Genomic DNA, 26,827 nt, shown 5'->3' with positions numbered 1-26,827 from the left:
GTGATAGATAGAATGTTGCTATGGGCAACACTTCCACTTTTCCTTTTTTAAAAGGATTGATAAAATTACCCCTGAATGTAGTCTATGGGATCCCTGTGTAAAGAATATGATAACACTTACGGGTTTGTAACAACTTCCCCGTCGCAGCTCCATGGTTTGCACTTTCAATGTGACTAAAAGTTGATATTAAAACATAAAAACTGGACAGATTCTACATAAACCATGCCTCTCATTGCCCATACATAAATCAGCCCAATGGTGTTCCTGTCTTTAATGTACATAGTTGATACTTCCAACCTACTCTACAAATACATGTGAAAGTTGCTGCTGAATTGTCTTCTGGGCCAAGATACAAAAACACCTTTCACTGAACACTATAGACATAAATAACTAATGAAGCTTGTTTTCTTGCATCAAAATGACAAAGCTCTGATCATGGTTCAGTCTTATTTATTCACCACAAAAATCCACCAAGGATTCTGAAACGAGAACTGCTGAATTCTGCAATTTTATTTTTATGGAGAAGTGGAAATGTTATTGCATAATCTACACCTACTATGGTGCATGCAAGAGTCAGATAGTGAAATTAGGCCATGGAAGATTGGGATAAAGCAAAAAAATAGCTATTTGGGAGTGTGTATGATTATAATTATTATCTTTTATTTAAGGCACCACAAATGGTCCGCAGCAAAGTACATGACATATGCAGAAAACAGTGATTCATAACACATAACATGATACATGAAGAACAAAATACAAAAACCAGACATACTGAATGAAAATAAATACAGGTAACATGGTAATGCAGATCAAATTATCAGCGGGAAGTAGGCCTAAGCTTAAGAAAACAGGGCTAGGGAAACAGGCCAAGAGGTACAGAGGGTGATGGAATATTAGAAAGCTAATGCAAGGAAAGAGGGCAATGCTCGTGAGAGATTACATTCTAATGGAAAGGGAGAGAAACACATAGGGTGATATCAACTGGGGAGTTGGGGTGAAAGCCGATACAAGGGAGTTAGGAGGAGGGCTGATAGGCTTGAATAAAGCAATGAGTCTTAAGGGCACGCTTGAAGCATGGAGAGTAGAAGTTAACCTGATTGAGCATGGGAAATAATTTCACAGCTGGGGAGCAGCCAGGGCAAAGTCCCAGAGGCAGGAATGGGAAGCAGTGATCAGTGAAGTAGTGAGGCAGAAGTTATTGGGAGAGCAGAGGAGGCGGCAAGAAGTATAGGTAGAGATGAGGTTGGAGATGTAGGGTGGGGGGGGGGGGTTGATTGAGAGCTTTGAAGGTGAGGGTGAGGAGTTTAAATTTAATTCTGTAGGCCATGGGAAGCCAATGCAGGGACTGGTGGAGGGGGGCAGCAGCGGGAGAGAAAATTGAGGAGGGCAGCAACATTGAGGATAGACTTATGAGAGACAAGATAAGAGTCAGGTAGTCCAGAGAGAATGAGATTACAGTAGTCAAGGTGAGAGATTACAAGAGAGTGAATAACATTTTTGGTGGCTTCCATGGTGAGAAAGGGCCATATATTTTTTCTGTTGTGGAAGTAGCGATTTTGAGAGGGACAGAATGTGAGGTTTGAAGGAGATGGAGGAGTCGAGGATGACCCCACGGCAGAGGGACAGAAAGGAGTAGCAGGATTTTGGGAACGACAGAATGTGAGGTTTGAAGGAGAGGGAGGAGTTGAGGATGACCCCAAGGCATCAGACTTGAGGGACAGAAAGGAGAGTAGTATTATTAAGAGCAATAGAGGGGGTGGTGGGAGAGCCCTGGAATGGGGGAAAGGGATTAGTTTAGTCTTGGAAATATTGAGTTTAAGAAGGCATTGGGACATCCAAGATGATATGGCCCGGAGACAGAAGTAGACATGAGAAGGAAGGACAGAGGTCAGGGAAGGAAATATAGATTGGTTATACATTTCTTCATTGTACTACATTTTCTATACATGTATGCAGTGCTCCATATTGGTAGCTGGATGAAGTCATGTGTCATGTGACTTTTGTACATATCACATAGGTATAAGAAAGATACCCTGTGGAGTAGGCTCTATTATTGCAGAAGGAGGCTGTCTCACACCAACAGTGCTGAATACCATACAGTTTCCATTTCATTGAAAATCTGTTTGCCATATACTTTAACAGTCCATCATCATAGTTAGAGGTTATGAGTCAGAGTGAGATGTACACCCTTATGTGTAGTGTATATTTGCCTTTTCTCGCACTTCACATGCTTAGAAAGTAAACATACACAACCTGTGACCTTTTGGCACTGACGCCTGAAGAGGCGTGACGGGGTAGAGAAGGGGTTTTCTTTTAGACGCAATGCATAGTTGTAGCACATATACAGTTGTACAGTTGTACGCATGTCGGGACGTTGTTCCTGCTGTATCAGATATGTTATTCAAGTTTTAAATTATACTTCATAGCAATTTTGTTCATAACATATAAAATTAAAGGTTTTTGTACATGTTCCCAAGTTGGGAGTATATACCTGAAGGGTGTGTCTGTTGTCCAGCAGACGCATCTGCTACTCCTACAAATACAGCGTACATACACATAAACATGCAAGCAAATTTTTCAACTTCGAGTCCTGCTTATGTTTGCGTTCCACTGTGAATAAGACCCGATGTGTCTTTGAGGGGCAAATTAAAGAACCACCAATGAAACATCCTTGACAAGTTTTGCACTGGTATTGTATAACAGAGTGACATGTCCGAATTGGAGTAAAAATTATCTATATAATATCAGTTCTTTATCATAATGCCCCCGCCCCCATCATTAATTTAGTATAGGAGTTCTCGATCTTGAGAAAACCACCAGTCACTAGTCAAGAAGCATTTAAGCATTTGGAGAAAGTGGATTGCAAGATGCATTTGTAGCCAATGCACTGGCAGGTATAGATAAACTGGACCTCCTTAAGGGATAGGATAATGTCTTGCATATAATTATAGTATAGTTTGATCATTTAGTTATGTAGGTGCTGAAAGATTCCAGGTTTTGCAATACAGGGGATTGGTAATGCTGAGCTGTAGCTCGTTCCATCATGTAGTGGTAAGGAAAGGGGCAGATTGTGTCGTTTCTGCTCTTAGACCTCTGTCTGTGAGCACAGGTTCACCTAGGACCCTGGAAGAACCACTGAGTGTTCCAATCAACCTACTGTCAGGGAAAGATATATGCTAGGGATTGAAAGGCCTAAGAACCAGTCAGATCTTAATCATGGGTCATCTGATGGATCCCTGTGATGTGCTCATGTTGCTGTCGGCAATCTACTCATTTCTACTACACCTAATCACAGACCACAAATGTTATAGCAGTTAAAATCTTTATAAAACATCTACTACCCATTCACTCTTTTCACTAGACGAATGCACTCTGTAGGATATGACCATAACAAACGGAGACCATTCAATGACTTCATTGTAGACACAGGTGACTGCATGTACCTGAGACCTCTCCTGAAGCCATGAAGGGGGGGGCTTCACTTGTTCTTGTGGAGATTAGCACAATATAGTGAGTATGAGAGTGAATGGTGGCTGGTTTTGTCATCCTTCCATAGTGCTGCATGTAAGAGAAGATTTCACATGTACCGAATATTGTTTATGTTCACTCAATGTAGGCAGAAGATTGATTTTGTGGTATCATCATTTAGCTCTGGTTTCTAAGTCTGTTGAGTACTTGGCTCATTCTCTTGGCTCGTAACAAAACATACACTCCAGACTCTGTTCTTCTACCGATTCAACTTGAATGGTGACTAAGTGAAAAGGGAAATTGTCAAATATGTTTCGCGTGACTTCCTTCGTAATTCTCTTGAAGTCTTCAGTGTTGTCTATAAAAGAAAAAAGTAATAATAAAAATAAGTAACAAACATTAATACAATGCAGTTATTAAGTTCTTTAAAATAACCTGTATAACCTGTCACCTTTGTAACTGGTTCTCTTTTGTTAAGTTAACTACAGGCTATTTAATGTCTTCTCTCCCAGAGCCTACTGAGCAGAGATCTGTACCTCTTGCCAGAGATTTGAAATGGTCTGAAGAACTAACGTACATGACAGTGGTGGCAGTGGATGTGATTAGCAAGCTAGAGAGTATGTTTTACATATATATATATATATATATATATATATATATATATATAAATATATATATATATATATATATATATATATATATATATATACAAATAAAAAAAAAGAGGGGCGCTTCCATAGTGCATTATCAGACTTTAATGGTAAAAATTATTTTGCAAATACACGTACCTCTACGCGTTTCGTTGTAACCAACTTCGTCTTTCCTCCTGACGAACTTGGTTACAACGAAACGCGTAGAGTATTGGACTTATTTGTGGTTTCAAGCTATGGACTGGCAAGTCGTGCTTGATATAATTTTATGTGCTTTTTAACAAGAAAATTTCTGGTACGTGTATTTGCAAAAGAATTTTTACCATAAAAGTCTGATAATGCACTAAGGAAGCGCCCCTCTTTTTTTTTTTTTGTAGATAATTCTGTACCTGTGGAGATCGGGTTAACAGAGGGAAGACGCGCGGCTCCTATACCGCTAGTGCTATAAGGAATCCGGCTGTCTGTATCTATAATCCTGCTGGACTGATATATTATCAAAGGAACAATTAAGACTATTCTTTTGGTGCACTGTATACCTGATATATATATATATATATATATATATATATATATATATATATATATATATATTTATTTATTTTTAAATAAGAGACTCTGAAGAGCCCTAGAAAAATCCAAATTTCCCCTATTTCTGTCACTCATAGATGTCCTGTAAACTTAAAATTAGCTGACAAGCCATATCATGTTAGATTTGGTGTATATGTATCTAGTAAACCTAGACCTAATTTAGGTCTCCCATACATCTCCTTGGGCCTCTACGTGATCTTTAAGCTAATCAGAGAGCATCTTATGGTATGGGCAGAATGTAGAGAGCCTTTTGGGGTCTTGCAAGACCCTAGTGCTCTACCTCAACTATGGAAAATCTGGTGACAATGTCCTCCACACTTCCTGGTCGGAGGTAGGATGAAAGACTTCTTCTCATGTGCAGCTTTCTAACACTATATGGTACAGTCATTACTCTGGGACCAACAACTGTCAGTGACTCTACTTATTTCACATTCTATACGGTCCAGGCTTGTACATGTGGCATGTAAGAGGGGAGGTAGCACTGGAGAGGTAGAATTGACATAGTTTTGCAACTTTGGGGAATATATCAGAGAACAGTTGGAGACCAACCAACCTTCACATTACAATAAACACATAAGAATATCCTGGCCGGATGACGATGACTTGATCATCATGTCCCTTTAAATAAACCTCTGATGCCATAGAGGACTTAAGTTTATTGTTTTGTTTGTTTCAAACGCCCTAGTAAAGTTTACTTCTCCATTGTAACATTGTTATAGCTTGAGCAGATGGCTTTTCAGACTCCATAAAGCCTCCTATGTACAGTCTATGTGAATGATGGCCTGCTAGCAACAGACATTTAGCATTGTCAGACAGGTCGCTGGGAGCCCGAGCCATTGTATTTCCTGATAGAAAGGTCCCCGAGCTGAGCAGCTGGACACAGCAGTGAAGCACAGCCTGATGAAAACTGAGGTAGGATTAAATGACAGGTAAATCATTGGTATAAAAAAAAACCTAAAAAGAAGACTTACTTTATTGCGCAACAATTGAACTTTTGTTGCTGGCACAAATACGTTTACTGACCTGTGGCAACGTGAGCGGAGAGGATGACTTGATTCATTGTTAAGGCCAAGAGATGAAGGCTGTGCACGGACTTAACCCCATTCACAGCGAGAATACTCTGCTTCACAACACTGTAATTAATCCCCCGTGGGACCCCTGTAGGGCAGAATGATGTCCTATTAGATGGATAGCAGTAACAATGTATTTAAAGAAACAATTATTGAAGTTAGAATCTGTCATTAGTGGTCCCTAAATATTAAGACACAGTCTGCCAAGTGTCTACAGCAAACATAGGAGCATAATTATGAAATGGTCAAAAGCTCTATTGATGGCAAACACAGGAGTGTCTTCACCAACAATGTAATAGTTCTGTTTTTTTCCTATTAAGGGGAAGCTATATCCCCTTTCTAAGCAGCTTCCGTGGTTAACTTTATTAGCAAGTAGTATCTTATCAGAGCACCAGATAGTATACATAGTTTCTCGTTATCGGTAAGCCTGATGCATGAAACATTAACCCTGTTGTCTTTGCATAGAGAAGCCTATTTACCAAGTATTGCTGCGGTGCATCTCAGGATAGTGACAACAGAACAAAATCATTTACAAAATACTTTATTCATGTGCATGCGCACAACTTAGGTTAAAGTTAACTCTTAGCGCTTCGAGCTCATATCGTAGTGTTAATTATTTCTTTATAGACGTCCCTACTCTTTATTTCACTTGTAGAGCAGCCACTTGTGGCAATACAAAGGCTAGTATGCATTGCTCCCATGTGGATACTGACACTAGTAGTGCCACAAGTGATTGCACTATATTTTAACATTTGTACCCTGAAACCCACCGGCCACTAATACTAAGAAGTGCCCAGTGCTAGTGAGCATTGGGCATGGCTCCTCTAGGTGTGGGGTACCAATAGTTTTTTTTTGGCGCAACTCCTAGAAGACAGGGCTCAATGCTGAGTAAGAGTGGCTGGTAGATACTATAGTTAGTTAATCCAGAAGTTTCCCATTCAGGTTTGCCATGTTGTTTAGCTTAACCCGTATGCGATTTAGGGGTTACAAACTGCCCCGCACCGGTTTCGGTGTCATGTGGTGTGATAAATCCTGTAGGTTTGAGCTGGAAAACACCACAAAAACCACCCTAAAGTACATATACCCCAAAGGGTAATTTCCATAAAGAAACTGACTACCAAGTCATTCTCTCTCTCTCTCTCTCTCTCTCTTTTTCCCTCTCTCTCTCTTCTCTCTCTCTCTCTCTCTCTCTCTCTCACTCTTTTTTTTCTCTCTCTCTCTTCTCTCTCTCTCTCTCTCTCTCTCTCACTCTTCTCTCCCTCTCATATCTCTCTTTTTGCTCTCTCCTCTCTCTTTCCCTCTCTCTTCTCTCTTTCTCTCTCCTCTCTCTCTTCTCTCCCTCTTATATCTCTCTTTTTGCTCTCTCCTCTCTCTCGGCGCTCACTCTCTTATCTCTTCTATCTCTTCTCTCTCTCTTCCTCTCTCTTCTCTCTTTCTCTCTTTTCTCTCGCTTCTTTTCCCTCTGATATCTCTCTTTTTGCTCTCTCCTCTCTTTTTCACTCTCCTCTCTCTCTTCTCTCCCTCTCATGTCCCTCTTTTTGCTCTCTCCTCTCTCTCTCTTCTTTCTTATCTCGCTCTCTCCTCTCTCTCTGTGCTCTCTTTCCTCTCTCTCTCTCTTCCTCTCTCTTCTCTCTGTCTCTTTTCTCTCTCTCTCTCTCTCCCTCTCTCTTCTATCTCTCTCCTCTCTCTCTTCCTCTCTCTTCTCTCTGTCTCTTTTCTCTCTCTCTCTCTCTCTCTCTCTCTCTCTCTCTCTCTCTCTCTCTCTCTCCCTCTCTCTTCTATCTCTCTCTCTCTGTCTCTCCTCTATCACCTTTAAAATGACATTGTATTTTGGAACTATTGTGTTTGTGTTTCCTAATGATCCAGCATCCGGATCACACAGCTGAGCTAAGAATTTATAGCTTTACAGAATTTACAGTTCTACTGAGATCTGGAGCTTTTAATCTCTGCCTCTATTCTCAGCAGGGGCGCACGCAGAGGGGGGGGGGGGTCCGGGTCTCCAGAAACCCCTCCCCTCCGCTAACAAAGTGCACCACATAGAGGCACTGTACTATACAGCAGCCTCGGCGCTACTGTATTGTATACAGCACCACCGCAGACGCTTCTTTGACACTGCCGAGGCTGCTGTATACTACAGTGCTGCCGAAACGGAGCTCCCTCTTTTTTGGGTGGGGGAGAAACCCCCCCCCCTAACAATCCTCTGTGCGCCCCTGCTCAGATAGGAGACCTCTTGTATCGGGTGGATCACCGTGATCTCCTTTAATTCATTAAATTGTCCTCATGTTTAAATTTTGTGCTTTTCTTCTAAATTCTGGACTATTGTAAAACTATCATCCAATACACTAATTATTTGATCTTTTCATTTTATTAACGTATTTCATTTCATTACTTATATTATAATAACAATAATATTTGCAGACAACTGTTGAATTTGATTGACACTTACCTAAACCCATTTTTTTGCATTGATTAGCACAAAATACCACATCAATTGTCAAGTAATATATTTGTATTTAAAAATGTAAAAACAAAAATAAAAGCCCTCACTGGTCCCATCACTAGCACTGCTTGTATAACTGATCATTATCCAAACACATCATCTTTCCTTGTTCTTTATTTACTGACTAGTTCCTCCCAGTACACAGTTATGAGCATGCTCTTTGAAGCTCCCTAGCGAAGCTCTGAGCAAGGGCTACAGGGGTAAAAAAGGAGGAGGTAAGAGAGAAACAGTAGGAGCAATAAACTGTCTCCATACATAGGCATAAGGCACTGGAAAAGGTTAGGGAGCAATTCATATACTATACATTATATGCACAAAAGTATTCGGATGCTTGACCATTACACCATCAGGGACTGTAATGACATTGTATTCAAATTCATATACTTTAATTTGGAGATGGTCCTCCTTTTGCAGTGATAACAGCTTCCACTGTTCTTGGAAGGCTTTCCACAATATGTTGGATTGTTCCTGTGGAATTTGTGCCCATTCATTCTGAGCATTTATGAGGTCAGGTACTGATGTTGGATGAGAAGGCCTGGCTCGCAATCTCCATTCCTGTTCATCCCAAAAGGTGTTCGATTGGCTTGAAGTCAGGGCTCGATGCGGGCCAGTCAAGATCTTTCACTCCGAGCTCATAAAACCATGTCTTTGTAGTCCTTGCTTTATGCACTGCGGCACAGTCATGTTGGAATAGAAATGGACCTTCTCCAAACTGTTGCCACAAAGTTGGAAGCATTGACCAAAATTACTTGGTATGCTGAAGTATTAAGATTGTCCTTTACTGGAGATAAGGGGCCTAGCCCAAACCCTGAAAAACAGCCCAACACCATTATCCCTCCTCCATCAAGCTTCACAGTTGGCATAATGCAGTCAGGCAGGTAACGTTCTCCCGGCATCCACCAAACCTAGACTCGTCCATCTGACTGCCAAACAAAGAAGCGTGATTCATCACTCCACAGAACACGTTTCCACTGTGTCGATGTGCTTTACACCACTACATCCAACACTTGGCATTGGTGATGTGAGGCTTGCATGCAGCTGCTCAGCCATGGAAACCCATTCCATTAAGCTCCTGTCATGCAGTTTTTGTGCTTATATTAATGCCAGAGGAAGTTCGGAACTCTTCAGCTATGGAATCAACAGAGTGTTGGCGATTTTTACGCACTATGCGCCTTAGCAGTCGTTGAACCCGCTTTGTGATTTTACGTGGTCTTCCGTTTTGTGGCTGAGTTGCTGTTGGTCCTAAACGCTTCCACTTTCTAATAATATTAATTACAGTTGACCGTGGAATATACAGCAGGGATGAAATTTCACGAAATGTCTTATTGCTAAGGGGGCATCCAATCACAGTACCACGCTTAAAGTCACTGAGCTCTGCAGAACGACCCATTTTGTATCACAAATGTTTGCAAATTGAGACTGCATGGCTAGGTGCTTGATTTTATACACCTCTGGCAACGGGTCTGATTGAAACATCTCAATTCATTAAGTAACAGTTGTGGCAAAGTACTTTTGTCCATATAATGTATGTATGCCTTTATTTTTCCTTTAATGATGCCTTAAATTAGGTCATGTTTAATGTCTTAAATATCCAATTCATTGTGTATATTATATTGTGTACATGCATGTCAGCCAGATCATAAAGTCAATAAATGTCAGGCGCTTACACCCAAGGTATGTTAACATTGTTTATCCTGCTGCTCTAAAAGCAACTTTTCTTTAGTTGTGACATTCTGTATCCAATCACTAAACCAAATCATTTACAGATCAGGAGGTAAATGTATCAAGCTGCGAGTTTTTCGGCGGGTTTAAAAAGTGGAGATGTTGCCTATAGCATCCAATCAGATTCTAGCTATCATTTTGCAAAATGTACTAAATAAATGATAGCTAGATTCTGATTGGTTTTTCAAACCCGCTGTAAAACTCTCAGCTTGATACATTTACCCCCAGGTCTCCACCAAACTCTTCACAACAGAGGTTGCATAAATTCAGAAATGAATTGTATATATTCATGAGAACTTATAGTATACATTTGTTTTGTTAGATAGACCCTCTGTATAATTTAGCTTGTAGGTAAATGCAATAGGCACTTCCTATTTGCTTTATTTTGAAAGCTCTAAGTAATGGTGTTTTATTTTGTGCACATGTAAACTGTGCTTTAAAGGACTTTTACCACTTTACTTACCTTCCATTAGTACAATGAAAATATCTCGTAGGATTGTAATGGTGGTAGCCAATACGAAAATGGAAAATATAAAGGTGCAAATTGGGTCAGCAATCTTGTACTCTGGCTAAAATACAAAACATTTGTATAAATTATACAGTGAGATTTCTGTTGTTGTAATTAGTTTTATTATACAACTCAGGGTAACATTTTATATTATGTTTACTATTATTATTATTATTATTATTCTTTATTTATATAACACTATAGTGCTGCAGCGTGTACGCTGCAGGCGGTTCGAACGCCCGGGGCTCAAGCCCATGGGGGCAAACTAGCCACCCGCTACTTGCCAATGCTGCTCCAGGTGCATATGAATCTTGTCCTGACACATGCTGGAGAAAACAGGAGGTAGAGGTGTCTGGAGAAGATAGTGGATTAGAGGGGGCTGGAGAGAACAAAGGGGGATTCAGGGGGCTGCAGGTTGGAGAGAAGGGTGGATTTTCTTTGTTTGCCATAACTATATGCCACATAAACACTACAAAACATAGATGATTAAACATAACTATAACAAATAAGCAAGTAATATATTCAAAAGAAGATTATGTCTTTATTAGCAATAATTGTCTCTATTAAATGTGGGAGAAATTTGTAAGCTATTAATCTGATTTTGGTGTTTATGGGGGAATGGGTGGGGTACAAAATGACGATGACAAGAACGCCAACAAGAGTTATAGCGACACTAAAATGCCAATCACTACAATACCGACATGTAGTAAATACAGAGTTACCGAAAAACTGACAGCCAACATTTCCCGACAGCCCTGGTATGAACAACCGACAGGAGAAAAAAGCAGCAGTGTGATTGTTGGCACTGAAAATGGCGACAGTCACATTGCAGGCATTAAGGGGGCAATGCAAGAGTGGCATCAGTTTAGTCCGACGGCAGAGACAGACCTGCAAGGAGCATCTGAGAGAAGACGACGGGATCAAGCAAGAATTCGTGGGATCCATGAGGAGAATCAGCGGCAGGGCTCTTGAGGACAGCGGCAGCCAGCAGACAAGACATGGCGTTGAGACCATTGTAGACTGCTGGAGGCAGACTGAAACGATGTGGGAGGGATCATGGCTGAAGGGGGGGACATGATTGGCGGGTGATCCGATTGGTAATAGATAAGCAATTCAGTATTGCCTGGGTATTTGTACACTTGGATAACTGATGACAAAGGGAGGAAAGTGTTTTTTTTCTGCACGAGTCAGTGCGTTACAAAATACACCAGTTGATATAACAAGAAATGTGTTGCCTGGGTATGTGAATATGGGCAAAATATGGGTATACGTTGAAAAAACATAACTGCAAAAATTGTGTTGAATTCCAGTAGATTGTGAGTCACTATAGAGGTAACTATGTAGGATGTAAAAAAAAAAAAATGCAAATCAGGTAATGCTGCTATCAGTGTCGGATCCAGGGGGGGGCGATCGGGGCGATCGCCCCCCCTAGCAGACACTTGCTGCCGACGGCTGCACAGTATGTGCAGGTCCGTCCAGCCGTGACAGGCAGGGACAGTGTGCTGCCCGGCTGCTCTGATTGTGTTTTAAAACACAATCAGAGCAGCCGGGCAGCACACTGTCCCTACCTGTCACTGCTGGACGGACCTGCACATAGTGTGCAGCCGTCGGCAGCCTAAGATGTTAGAAAGGGGCGGGGCCTAAATCGCCCCCCCTAAATCGCCCCGGGTACAGTCGTTTTCTAGATCCGCCCCTGGCTGCTATGTCCTTAGTGTGGACAGGACAGGGGTGATGGTGAAGATTTAGGTAGTCAGAGACCACTGATAAGTCCCAGCTCATGTCACAAACAGTTGGGGGCATTTTCAGGATTATTCCCTTCCCTGAGGTCTGTGTATATGGAGGAGCCGGCTCTCCTGGGACACATGATTAATGATGTTTATCATCTATATTGGGGTTGACCAGTGAAGTTAAAGAACAAAGATGTGCTGGGAACATGAGACCACACTATATGCTGGATTTTCATACTATTTATATAAGTGCATGCCCTAAGGGGGATACTTTGGAAGAAGGCAATTGGTGGATTTTGGTGTTGCATGCTAAATACACAGGGTTTTTATTATGAAATTAGTGTGTTCTTATAGGTCTGTACTATGATTTTTTTTTTCTCTTTTGTTCCCTCTTTTGGGCTATATTTACTAAGAATCGTGTTTGGTGGCTGTTTGACCGCCACCCATCGCCGGCGGATTAGTGGTCCAAACTGCCGCATTTACTATAGGGCGGCTTGAGGCTTCAATTTAAAATGACTGGCGATGTACGACGGATTGAAAAAGCTAAACCGCCGTCAGTTTGGATGAAACCACCATCAAAACCGCCATCCAAAATACAGGACAGTTTTAAATCCTGCTTTAGAATGTCTGGATGGCCTAAACATGCTGTTTGATCTATTTTGCCATTCAGAACATAAGATAAAGCATCACTGAAATTTGAATTATTAGGGCAATCATTATTTATTGATTATGGGGCAAAAATTTATTAAATATTAACTTATGGGGGGGGGGGAATCAATATATTAAGGGAATAAGATTATTTAATTATTATATTGTTCGGACAATATGTTATGACAAACTGTGCAACATAAATAATTATATTCACCATTAACAATCAGTTAATAATATTTTATATTCACATTTCCTACATAATATAATGCTATAATAGTGTTCCCTTAAAAAATATATTTAAAAAACCCCTCATAAGTTATTATTAAAATCATTGTGTCCCATAATCAATAAATAATGATTTCCCAAATGTTTAAAATCAATGGTGCTATCTCTTATGTTCTGAATGGCAAAGTAACTGAAACAAGATGCTGTTTCACCAATTTCGTCACTCACAACCACCTCTTTTATTTTGGGCGTTTGAACGGCGATTTTGCGGCGGTTTAGCAAATCCCAGCTTAGTATATCGAGCTCTTTGTATAATTATCATTCTTACAATAGGGATGGCGATTTGTAAAGTGGTGGTTTTGAAACATGTCAAATGTGGCCGTTTGAACGGCGGATTGGGCTTTAGTAAATCAGGCAGTTTATAAACTGCCGGAAGAATTGCTGAAAAGAGGCAGTTTCACCAAACCGCCCTTTAGTGAATCTAGCCCTTGGTCTTTCAGTATACCATCCTGAGAATACATGAGAAGGAAAGTTACACACCATCAGCCATTGACTTTATGAACTCATATATAAGGTTACAAGAAAAGAACCAGACCACGGATGAGTGCCTGAGGGGCTGTAACTCCTTTATATAGACATGTAACACTTGCTTATGATTGCTAATTGGCTTATTTATGTTCCATGCACTTTTTGATTCTCCAGGGGGAGTGAGTTATTCAACCACCTCTAGTGGGAACCACACAAGCCTGCATGAGTATATCAGGAACACCCAACATAGCCGGGGTTGTCACCAGGTGACTGTATCATGGATGTAGCGTGAATGGGCCACTAAACATATAATATCAAGCTAATGGCAGTCCTGTGATAAATGTCTCTGAAGGAAACTGACATCACTTGTGCAGAATACTAGCTACAGTCAGCTAACTGGCAGCTAAGTACAACAGTGGTGCTGACCAAACAACTACAACCTGGTCACAAATGGGGTAAAGCAGTCAAAATCCCAACTCTGTTCCACTTGTGCAGTTACGTTGGGCCGAGAAGCCCAAACACTGGACACTGGAGGATTGGAAAAACACGGCGTGGTCTGTTGCGATCTGATTTCTGCGGCTGGCTCTTCCTTTGTGATCAGTGACCTTCTTTATTTTTGTACTTTATTATTAACGTTCTGAAGTTGTGAGGTCTCCTTTAAATTAAGGTTTGCCTCCATATAGCCCCATACTCGCACCATATAGAGCCATCAGCAGCTTCCAACTTAAGGAACACATATGTATTATCTAAATATTGTATATGTGGCTGCTCTGTTCCAAAAACAGAGACCTGAGGCTCAATGTGCGTTATTACAGCTGAACCCTAAAACTATGGGTTCAATGATGCCTGTGAAGATAATGTATTTAATCCTTTTATAGTTCTCATTCTAAGATGTTTTACTTTTGGATAAACTCCCCAAGGGCAATTCACACTCATACAGCAAGTTGAAATAATCTTCCCTTAATTGCGAGCTATAAAAAAACCTGACCTTGAAGTATATGACAAGTGCACTAATCAGCACACTGACGCTCTGGAACAGGTCTCCTATGACGTGGATGAAGGCGGCACGTATACTTGCGTTAGCCTGAGGCTTGTAATCAGGTGCCGCATGTTGATGTTCACCTCCCGAGTGGCTGTGCCCATGTCCTGTGCTGTGCAGGACGAAAGCCAAGCTGTCGAATCATAAGAAGGAGAAACAGTTACATGTACATTCAGGATCAGAGACTGAACAGTTAGATGAGGAACTATTTCTTAACAGGTTTGTTGCACAGCTGATGAGGGTTTATGACTAATCAAACAATCCAGTAAATGGGTTTCGGTCCAGTATCTTCAACATAATAGTGGTCAAATATCATACATTTCCAACCTCGCTCGCTCTTTAATTGATAATTACTACTGGGCACCAATTCTAATGCTATTTTTTTGCTAGAGGGGAGATAATTAAGTGAGATTAATTTATAATTCAGAGATGAATAATATTGCTGGACCTGAGCTCCCCACCCCCACCTCAATGCTGCCCCATTGATCCCTACCTATCTCCTATTAGGAGTGTGGAGCTGGGCTGTGACTCCTCGCCCATTATAATAATGGAGGCGTACCAGCTGGCAGGTAAAAAGCTGCCAGCTGCTCCCCTTCCATGTCAGCAGTCAGCGCTCAGTGGAGTCAATGAAGACACTGAATGAGTGGCCATTTATCACATTATACCCTGGTGTCATAGAGTCGCCTAGTGATAGCACCTGCCCTGAGAATTTCCATTAGGAGGCTAAATCTGCCTGATAGTCCTAGCCTTACTTCTTTGAATAATTCCAAACTATTTCTGAAGCCTGAACTTGATCGCAGTGTGGACTTGAGTTGACAATAGCTGTTTACATGGAGAAAATAGCAACTGCTCCCTAACCTTCTCTGCTTCCTCTCAACCAATCAGTTGAGTGGTTGAGAGGTCAGTAACCCTGTAAACAGTCATGATTGAATCAAGTTACCAGTGCTATAAAGGGGCAGGGCTTTAGATATAACATACAACATGCAGGGCCCTCTTAAGACCATCTTGGGCCCCCGGGCACAGCAGTGCACCGGGGCCCCTATATATACAAAAAAAAATAAAAATGATTATATATATGGGCCCGTCGGAGGAAGCCAAAAAAAAAAAACCTGGAAAAATAATAGAAGAAAATATTTACCGTGCTGTCAGCTGGCGATCCGGCTCCCTCCCTGGTCTCCTCCTCCGCCGCGCTCCGCAATGGTTGTCGGGCGGGCGTGATGACGTCACGCCTGACATGCACTGCGAGCGCGACGGAGGAGGAGACCAGGTTTTTTTTTTTGGCTTCCTCCGACGGGTGCCCCTTTGCTGCAGGGCCCCCGGTCACCTGCCCATTGTGCCCTATGGGAAAGACGGCCCTGACAACATGGAGATGTACAGGCTCCAGAGATCAGGAAAGCTTTACAGCCTAATTTTAATTTCTTTTATTTTTTTTATTTGTTAGCTTTAGTGTAACTTTAAGGGTCTGATTCAAATCAGTGTGAGAGCCTCTGGAACAATAGCTGGGGTACAACATCACGGGTTTTGCCTTGCATCGGCAATGTTGGGTAACGTGGCACCCAGAATTGATGTTTGGCCACACATTGCGCTGTATTGAATAGGTCCCTTAGTGTAAATAAATAAATATATTAGTAAAAATATATTGAAAATATAGGGTACAATAGAGCAAGATTTTTCTCAAGTAATTGTACAACAATTGAGTGACAACAACTAACATCCACCTCCCATGGCTACACACTACATATATGTATAATGTGGAGCTCAGAATCTAGTGCCCAACACTCATGTGGGAGGGAAGTGGACTTTAGGACTCTCACAGTCATCATCATTTATTTATATAGCGCCACTAATTCCGCAGCGCTGTACAGAGAACTCACTCACATCAGTCCTTTTACCATTGGGGCTTACAGTCTAAACTCCCTAACATACACACAGACAAGGGTCAATTTGTTAGCAGCCAATTAACCTACCAGTATTTTTTGGGAGTGTGGGAAGAAACCGAAGCACCTGGCAGAAACGCACGCAAACACGGGGAGAACATACAAACTCCTCACAGATAAGGCCATGGTCGGGAATCGAACTCATAACCCCAGTGCTGTAAAGCAGAAGTGCTAACAACTCAGCCACCGTGCTGCCCTGTCACCTTATGGCAAGATAGCTATATAAATCACAGTAAAGCACTGTCATGGTCTGAGGCAAGGGTCAGGGTGCAGAAATAGTTTGAAAACATTTAGGGTCTCAATAAGAGCTGACCTACGCTAATTGTTTCTGTGTAAAACATGCATTTCCATACGGTAAATGCACTCCAGAAATACGTATACATACGTCCCTATGTAGACTTCTGTGAATCGAAGACTTGCGTCTCCTTAAGCCTGGAGAGGTGCAGGCAGACTTAGGCTGAGTACAGTAAGGGTGTGTTTATGTAACTATAAAACTATATACTGATGTATATGGACGTATTTTTGTCCTGCATGCACAGTATGGAAACGCATATGATCTGCAAAAAAAATTGAAGCCTATCAATCTCTAAATGAGGCCCAATACGTTTGGGTTGAATCAATGTAAATATTTTATAGAGAAATTCGGTATGTAAAATCTTATTTTCCAATAGGTGGAATTCTCTGTTTTTGCCTACATTTTATTGAAGAGCTACACATGAACGAGAAAGTGAACATGCTGAGCTGGGAGGTGGGGATGCTGCATTGACCCGCCCCCAGGCACCACCCAGCCACACCCCTGAACTGTGACATCACACTCCTTGCCCCTTAGCAACATGGAGGAGCAGCAGCCAACAGCTGCATAGGTAACAAGCTGCCAGCTGCTGCTATTCCATTCCAGCAGCCGATACTTAGTGTGGGGGAACCAACGCCTAACATGCTAAACCCTGGCACCCATGATATTAGTAGTACCAGCCCTGCTTATATATACAATATACATCAAACTGCAAGAAATATAGAAAAACCTCACACAGTAATAGAACTCACATTACATTAGCCCCTAATGCACAGGCAGATGTTATGAGCATAACAGTCCCATCAATGGAGTAATCAGGTTGAACGATTCTCTTGCAAGCCAAATACACCAGCACTCCTGTGACAATCCATATTGTAATCATGGACAATAAGGCACCAACAATTTCTGAAAAGATATAAAAATTGTTTTGTAGGAAGTCGTTTCTGTACATGGATGCATCATAACAGTTCTCTTTTATACCCCTTTGTATATTTTGCCAAACACAGACCTGTTTGCCTGCCGTTATCTACAGTGGTGGTTACAGGTTAGGTGGAGCTAATTTGTCACTTGTTCAAGCCCTGTAGTTTGGGATACCCCCTGGTAAGGTCAGGAGGACACAATGTTTCTGAAGCACCCCGGCAGCCAACCTGCACCCGCAAAAATGTTTCTGGTGCAAGCAGTTGCCATTCCCCCTTCCCAGTCCTCTGCTCTGCTCTCTGCAGGCACATTAGAGCTCCAAACATGGGTTCATGGTGCATGTCCTGGCTCCACACACTGAACAGCCACATGTCAAGCCTGCCCCTACAGGATTAAAAAGGTGTGTGGGCCAGATGTATCTGCAGCTCACTACAGGGCTTACACAGGAGCTGTGTCCTACAGGAGTCAGGAAAGCAGAGAGTAACAGTAGGAGACAGATAAGAGGTCTGTCCAAGAGGACTCCAATCTGACAGACAGAGGCTCAGCAAACAACTCGGTAAGGAGCAGTGTGTCCTGCAAAAGGGATACAATAGATCAGAGAGGAAGTGAGGAGGTGGCTCAGAGAGGAGCTGAGGAGACGGCTCAGAGAGGATCTGAGGAGAAGGCTCAGAGAAGAGAGCACATGAGACAGTTGATTGAGGGGTCTTTGTGTGTCCTGAGGAAACCTCAGAAATACAAGTATTTGTGTATGTAGCCACTAAAGAACTATGATAAGTCTTCTAGCTGCCTACTGATTGTAGAGGGATCAAGAAGTGAGGTTGTGCCCTGAATGGGAACTAGGGGCTATATTTATAAAACTGCATAGCAACCAATGAGATTCTAGTTATCATTTATTTAGTACATTCTACAAAATGACAGCTAGAATCTGATTGGTTCCTATAGGTAACATCTCCACTTTTTCAAACCCGCAGTTTAGTAAATATACCCCAAGGTGTTATTTTCAGATACGTTGCTGACAATTAAAGCAATTTTATGTTTAACTTTGGAGATTTGCAGGGTGTAGGTCCTTATTTTCCACTTAAACACTATTCATTTACCAACAGGCTGCTACTTTTGGGTTAATTCCCTGTCACGGTACACAGAGAACAGGTTGCACCTGCTTACAGTATTCAGTTACTAATTTTAAGATTAGAGTGTTTAATTATAGCAAACTAAACCTAGATTTGTGGAAAACCTCCTATCAGCAGCGTATTTCACATTTCTGTGCCCATAATTGTGTTTTCTATAATATATTCAGCGCAAATAGACTCAACCTATGTTTACAGAATGAAGACATGATAGGTCGTCCAACTGCCTGCTAATGGGCCCCCATGAAGCTCTCCAAGTCCTCTCCCAATATCCATATTTATTATATGCAATAAATTGCTTCAAGCTTTCACCCTAGAGGTTTCAGTCGTTGAGGTCAGGCTGATTTTCACTTTTTAGTCCCCCATCAGAGAATTCTTATTTTTTTTCCACTTTTTTCATATTTTTATATTGTTGGGTTTTTTTTCGGGACAGATTGTGCTTTCTTTTGCTATCATAGCTGATTAAATTTTTTTTTAATTTTTAGGTATTTATAGGGGTATAAAAGCAAAAATGTGAAAATAGTCACTCCTTGTGCAAATTTTTAATTCAACACACAAAATATACCTTATTATTTATTTTGCAGCGTTTAATGATCCTAGGGATATCAAATATTGCTATATTGATATGAAATATTAGCTGTTCTACCTTGGTGGGTAATAATAAAGGGAATATCTAATTGTTTCTGTATTGACTTTTATATCAAGTAAGAAGGGAAAAAAACACTTGTTAATTTATTTTATTTCTTGTTTAACAATAGCATGTTCTAGCTGCGATACACAAACCGACCCAAGTACGTGGACAGTAATTTGATGGAAATAATTGTGATGTCTTACCGGCTCTATACCAGCCATAGGTGAGTCTTCTCGTTGCCGGCTTTGAAGACAGCCACAAAGAGCAGATACTGATCAAGAAACTAGAAAGATCCACAGAAAGATGGGCAGCATCCGCCACAATAGCCAAACTTCCTGCAATGTAGCCACCTGAAATAAAAGACACAAGCATAACTTACATGTCAGATTAATTTAATTTGTAGCTTATGTTTGCATTTAAATCATATTTTATATAGTAAATGCAACTTTCCTATTAATAACACAGCCCAGTCACTACTCTCTATCATGTATTTGACACTTCACTACATTATTATATTGTATACAAATATGGTAAAGAGACATTTACATTTACTAGAACACTGTCAAGCCGCATATGTATCATCATCATCATCATCACCATTTATTTATATAGCGCCACTAATTCCGCAGCGCTGTACAGAGAACTCACTCACATCAGTCCCTGCCCCATTGGGGCTTACAGTCTAAATTCCCTAACATACACACACAGACAGACAGACAGACAGAAACAGAGACTAGGGTCAATTTGTTAGCAGCCAATTAACCTACCAGTATGTTTTTGGAGTGTGGGAGGAAACCAGAGCACCCGGAGGAAACCCACGCAAACACGGGGAGAACATACAAACCCCTCACAGATAAGGCCATGATCGGGTATTGAACTCATGACCCCAGTGCTGTAAGGCAGAAGTGCTAACCACTATGTATGGTATAGTGGTGCACAAATATACACACTTATTGCTCCTGACGTAAACCTGGGGCATATGCTGGTGTTGAGCTGCATCCTACCATGCTAGTGTTGAGATGCATCCAACCAAACATATGCATATAAATGCAGATTTTCAGGTGTGTCTATTTCCCTTCTTTCTTTCGGGGCTCAAATACATCCAATTTAATGCAACTAGATATTTTCCAGAAGTGATGACTTTGTGGATCATAAAATCTTTGTACTTCAAGTTATACAGTTTATTTTGGAGACTAACTACTTTGTATGAATGAATTAATTATGAATAGTATGTACAGAGTCGTGGGAACGTCCATGGGTACCCAGCGAACCCACATCTATGAATGTCTCCACCTTGGCTAGTGGGAGCAGCAAGTGTTGTTTGGAGGAAGCAGTAACATGTGTGGTTTGGGGTGGTTTATTTTTAATTGATGATATAGTTATGATTTTGAAAGGTAGAAATACAAAACTTAATGAATTTGCTGATATTGTTAATGAGAACTATCTTAATTTAAAATTGACCTGTGATGTTAGTCCAAATAAAGTCACATTCTTGAAATTATGTATCGAGAATGTAGAAGGCACTAATAGCTTGTTGTAGGCATCTAGCCAACATTAGCCTAACCTTAACAATAACATTCTGTTGGACAGCTTCTATCAATCAGGATTAACTGTACAATGGATTACGCTTTTAAAAAGCAGACACAGGAATTGTTTCAATGTTTTCAATTTCGTAGACACTACAACAAATGCATTTATCATGGTTATATAGCTATATAGCTAAAACAATCTAGAGAATACATATTATATATAGAGGAACAAGATAAACATATTACATTTATTTCAAATAATGACTCTCAGTGCTATTAATTAAGGTCTTTTGCTAGTGCATTTTGGTCTATTACAGGGTGATGATCTAAAATCAGAATTATATATATATCCAAAATGACAGGAAAATTTTGTAGAAATGTAAAGCATATTTGTGTAGAAACACTTTATTCCTAATTCAAGAAGATGTTGGCTTAGGGCCTTTAAAAAACAGGTTGATTGTTTCCCATGGGGTGGTTGTCTTGCATTCAAATATTTCCAAAGATCAAGTAAATGCTTTAATGCTTAGGGAATTATAAAACATTCTATCTATTCATTTATTAATTGGCAAAAAAGTTGTTTAATATATCAGTTACAATGGGATTGTCCTTGTCTCTCTGCAGACAAAACCAAGAACAAACATCTTAGAACATCGTGGTGATTTTAGAAACAATATATAGTTCTGTAGCCGGAGACTATAACACCATTCATGGATCTAGACTTGATTCTCTTAGGTGTCTGCGTACAGAGAGTATCCTTCAGGGCTTGTATAGTGGGGACATTGACAATACAAACATGGACAGATGGATCTGTCAACTTGGAGGTTTGGTTGCCAAGGTGTGAACAAATAATGAAAGTTACCTACCTTCCTTTAGGGGTTGGGGTATGGTTTAATGGTGCGGAAAATTCCGACACCGAGGACACCTGCAAGGAAAATCCGAATGTATGAAATACCAATTTGAATATAACCAGACTTGCCTCCAAAGCGACACTCTACATCTCCGATCGAAGCAGCATGCTCCCCGCAAGTTATTCCGAATACACAGATGTCCGGCATAACACTGACGTTATCGCACCCTGAATAAATCTTAATTTAAACCGGCAATGGTGGTATCGTGAAAACGATTACCACCGCCTTTGGGGTATTCATTTATCTTTGACGTATAGAAAAGTATTGTATATTGTGTTTTGGATCACATGGCTTCAGTATATTGTTGGACATGGGTTCATTATTTCAACAAATCAATTTTACTGGCCCTTTATGATATGCTAGGGATTTTTAGCTCAGCAATCTTCCCCTTGAATTAAGCACACACAAGCTATTGAATGATGATTGTAGCTGCATATGATATACATTCATATACAACAGATCAGCAGCAGACATGACCATAATCAAACATGAGAAGGGCCATACAAGGTAGACAGAGGGTGGAGAGACATGAGCTAGAGAGAGGACCCTGCCAAGAGGGCGGGTAAAGAGACAATAGAATCAGGTGGGAAAGTTACTTTGGGGTATGCACCAGGTGATAGGGCAGTGTGGAGAGACATGGCGAGAAATCAGCGAAGCAGAGATACTTAGTGGTGGAGCAGTATTAAGGTGCTAAGTGTAAGGACCATGGTGATGTGGTTGTATACGGTTCTGAGGGGGTCTATGCAGAGCAAAGGTAGGAAGGTAGGGACCTCATATAGTGGAGTGAAGTTCTGAGCATTAATTGGAGTCCTAGAGCACGGAGGTGTCATAAGGCTGCTGGAGAGAAGTCAGGCCAAAGGGATGAAGAGAGAAGAGTAGTATCCACCAGTGATATCCTCTGGAGTTTGGGATTTGGTCAGGATTAATGGTGTCCTCAATGCTGAGAAACACAGACAGGTACTTATCCATCATGCAATACCATCATGGAGGCGTCTGATTGACTCCTTTGTTCTGCAGCAGGACAACGACCCCAAACATACAGCCAATATAATTAATAACTATCTTCAGGGTAAAGAAGAACAAGGAGTCCTGGAAGTGATTATATCACAGCTACAGAGCTCTGATCTCAACATCATGGAGTCTGTCCAGGATTACATGAAGAGACAGAAGGATATGAGCAAGCCTACATCCACAGAAGATCTGTGGTTGGTTCTCCAAGATGTTTGGAACAACCACCCTGCTGAGTTTCTTCAAAAACTGTGTGCAAGTGTACCTAGAAGAATTGATGCTGTTTTGAAGGGTGGTCATTCCAATTATTGGTTTGATTTAAACTTCTATTATGTTTGTTCACTCTGCATTGTGCTAATTGATAAAAACGAACTAATAACAGTTCTATTTTTGAAAGCTTTCTTACTTTGCAGCATTTCTTCCACCACGCCTGCCTAAAACATTTGCACAGTACTGTGTGTATATATATATATATATATATATATATATATATATATATATATATATATATAATATATATAAGCCTAGCGGTGTGTGTTAGTCTGTGTGTGAAAAAAAAAAAACAAGCTGCAGCGCCACCTGCTGGGCGGAGTGTGTTAGTGTGTGTGTGTGTGTGTGTGTGTGTGTGTGTGTGGAAAAAACTATTTTCTCAGAAAGGGCTCATCCAATTGACCTGAAATTTGGTATACTGACATTATTTGACAAAAAAATTAGAATAGTGAAGTCAGTTAACTTCCATCATCCCCCCTTCCCCCCGTGTGAGGGGTAGTAAAGGCTAAATTTACGAGTTGAGGGGTCAAACTCATTTTCGTGAGGTAATTTTACCTCATGAACACACATTAAAAAGGGCGCTTGCGTCGGGAAGTAACGCTCTTCCACTGAGGAGGCCTGGGCTAGGCCCAAATGCATGACAAGAACCTTTTTAAGACCTTAAGTAGCTTGATTTGACTAGAATGCATGAGTATCATGCACGGGTTAACTTGTATATATATATATATATATATATATGTATATATATATATATATATTCTTTATTTTCAGTGATTTGTTCTGATTGGGTCAGTCAACTTGAAGTAATCTACTGAGAATGAAATCAACTTTTATGACTTTTAAGTCACTTGTGACGGAAGCTTTTGGTATAAGACACAAAACAGGAAGGAACAAACATAAAGGTGCTTTAAACTTACCTACAATTTCTGCCACAATAAACAAGAGGCAGATGACTGCCGCAATGTAAAGTTTCTTTTTGGCCACTTTTTGCTCTGTCTGTCTGGCGTCATAAGCCTTTGTGTTGTTCTTGTGACAATGGTACGGGCTGATTGATTGATGACAGCCTTCATCTTGATGTTTCTCTTTATTATAGTTTCCCAGTTCTCCTCTGGATAAGAATAAATATATATATAAGGAAACATTAGCAAAATATAAAATGTACAGAGCTTTATTAATACAGGTTGTTCTAAAGTTATGGTTTCCATGGCAGATTGACGGATGCAGCAATAAAAGTTACTGCATCTTTGAGGACCAGATGCTATTCCTAGTCTATTTGGTGTAGGCTCAGAGATATTAGTTTCTTAAACCTCTCGTGACGGAAGCACCAACATGGATTAGAAGACAGAAGAGACTTTGTAAATCGAGTGCGCTGTGTTAAGATGTCAATGAACAGCGCTCCCAGGCGAATTCAGCAATTCAAAGTCTCCTGTGTATACTCAGGGCTATCACGAGAAATTTCAGGCCCTGGTATAGCAACCTCTTGGGGCCCGCTTCCTACTAGAGATGTTCACTGACCCCCATGTTTTGGTTTTGGATCTAGATTGACTTCCTGTTTTGGTTTTGGCTTTGGTTTTGGCAAAACCGCCCTCGTGTGTTTTGGTTTTGGTTTTGGATCCCTATGTTTTTCTAAAATCCCCTTTTTCTTTGCTAAAATCACACAACTTGACTCTTTTTTTGTTCCTACATTATTATTAACCTCAATAACATTAAATTTCGAGTCATTTCCAGTCAATTTTTGTCAAGTGACAAGAAAACTGCTGCCCCTCCTGTTTCTGTATGAGCAATGTCACTGGAGACTGGAGGGTGACAAGAACACTGCTACCCCTGTTTCTGTGTGAGCAATGGCGCTGTATCTCCTGGGGGGGGAGGTACTTATGGAATCCAAAACCGGCAAGATTCGACAATGCAACAATAACGATTTGCCTCGATCCAGATCTGGGGACGTGCAAAAGTACCGAGCCGGCTCATGAGCCTTCTCAGATCCCCTGAGTTTGGGTGGGTTTGGTTTTCAGAAGATCGAGCCCGAGCATCTCTACTTCCTACAGGCAGTCCTTGTCCCACTACTTTGAAACTGCCTCCCCATATCTCTGTACCCCTTGAGGTATACCAAACAGGGTGCCCTGGTACTTTCAGCTTACAAAGAATAAGGAAGTGTATCTGGAATCATTTATTGGCCATAGTCCATGAATGGTGGGCAAAACATCCATAGTGGTAGTTGCGATACGGATGTGGTGTATATGATATTACAGATGGTATTAGTGGCAGAGAGATGGGGTTACTGTCTCATATTTTCCTTTAGCTCTTCCATTAAACCAGAGCCGTAACTTAAAATTTTAGCCCTGGGGCGACAAATAAAAATTCCGCCCCCTCCTAGCCCTCAAATTTAACAAAATTGGCGTAAAATTTTCATAAACTGCGCTAACCTTCAGTGTTGCATCCTGGGCTAACGCCCCTATCACACAGCCCAAGTTACGGCCCTGTATTAAACTATACATATTATTTTACCATAAGTTCCATTGCGTAACTCAAGAAACATACAAAACAGCCAACAAAACAAACAAAGGGGCTATCAAAGACGCTTTGGGCTTGTTTAAAGTAAAAGAGGCAAATGCATGTACCAGTGCCACATAAAAAGCTTTTGGCAGTTTCTTAAATGAAGATTACACACAAATTATATTAAAATAGTGGCCATATTCTGCACCAGTACCTGAGTAATTATTTATTCAAAAGGTGACTCGATACAGCAGAGTGGCCTAGTGGTTAGCACTTCTGCTTCACAGCACTGGGGTCATGAGTTCAATTCCCAACCATTGGCCTTATCTGTGTGGAGTTTGTAAGTTCTCCTTGTGTTTGTGTGGGTTTCCTCCGGGTACTCCGGTTTCCTCCCACATTCCAAAAAACATACTGGTAGGTTAATTGGCTGCTATCTAAATTGACCCTAGTTTGTGTGTGTGTGTGTGTGTGTGTGTGTGTGTGTGTGTGTGTGTGTGTGTGTGTTAGGGAATCTAGACTATAAGCACCAATGGGGCAGGGACTGATGTGAGTGAGTTCTCTGTACAGCGCTGCGTAATTAGTGGCGCTATATATTATATTAATTTTTTTAGATAGATTACAGCACCTTTATCCAGTGCACAGGTTTTCATAGATGTCCCACCTTATTTATTGATATTTATGAAGGTAACACAGAGGTACATGAGACAAATATCAAAAGAGCCAAAGAATAGAAAGGACAGTGGAGGCAATTTACGTAGCTGAGAAGGTGCACTGAAAATGCCAATATGACATCACAAAATGACATTCACACCCCACATGGAGTCTTGCCACCATTAATCAATACAGAGCGGCTTTCCCATGCTCTGACCAATCAGAGCAAAGCGCTCTGTGCTGGTTAGAATGTCAGGTTCGCAGCCTACCAGTCACGGCGAAGCTCACGTAAGGAGCAGTCCTCTCATCTGCAATGCTTGTTTGTTTTTTAACCCTTTGGATGGCAAGTCTGCAAGCAAGAAGAGGACCCCACTAAGATCGACACAT

At 40.9% G+C, this 26,827-nt stretch overlaps 1 protein-coding gene across 1 annotated transcript; it reads right to left on the bottom strand.

Moving 5' to 3' along the window:
* Window positions 1-530: 530 nt before the first annotated feature.
* Window positions 531-24,538, bottom strand: SLC30A8 (solute carrier family 30 member 8). The gene is made up of 8 exons (XM_075214431.1): window positions 24,534-24,538; window positions 24,214-24,404; window positions 19,785-19,931; window positions 17,658-17,811; window positions 14,626-14,809; window positions 10,462-10,567; window positions 5,730-5,864; window positions 531-3,826 (listed from the first exon to the last, which is right to left on the bottom strand). The coding sequence occupies exons 1-8, from the start codon at window positions 24,536-24,538 to the stop codon at window positions 3,681-3,683; spliced, it is 1,068 nt and encodes a 355-aa protein (XP_075070532.1). The 3' UTR covers window positions 531-3,680.
* Window positions 24,539-26,827: the final 2,289 nt, after the last annotated feature.

This window comes from Mixophyes fleayi, chromosome 5, assembly GCF_038048845.1.
Source record: "Mixophyes fleayi isolate aMixFle1 chromosome 5, aMixFle1.hap1, whole genome shotgun sequence".
Lineage (NCBI taxonomy): Eukaryota > Metazoa > Chordata > Amphibia > Anura > Limnodynastidae > Mixophyes > Mixophyes fleayi.
The sequence above is the reverse complement of the archived record's forward strand: the minus strand, read 5'-3'. Positions and strand labels throughout refer to the sequence as shown.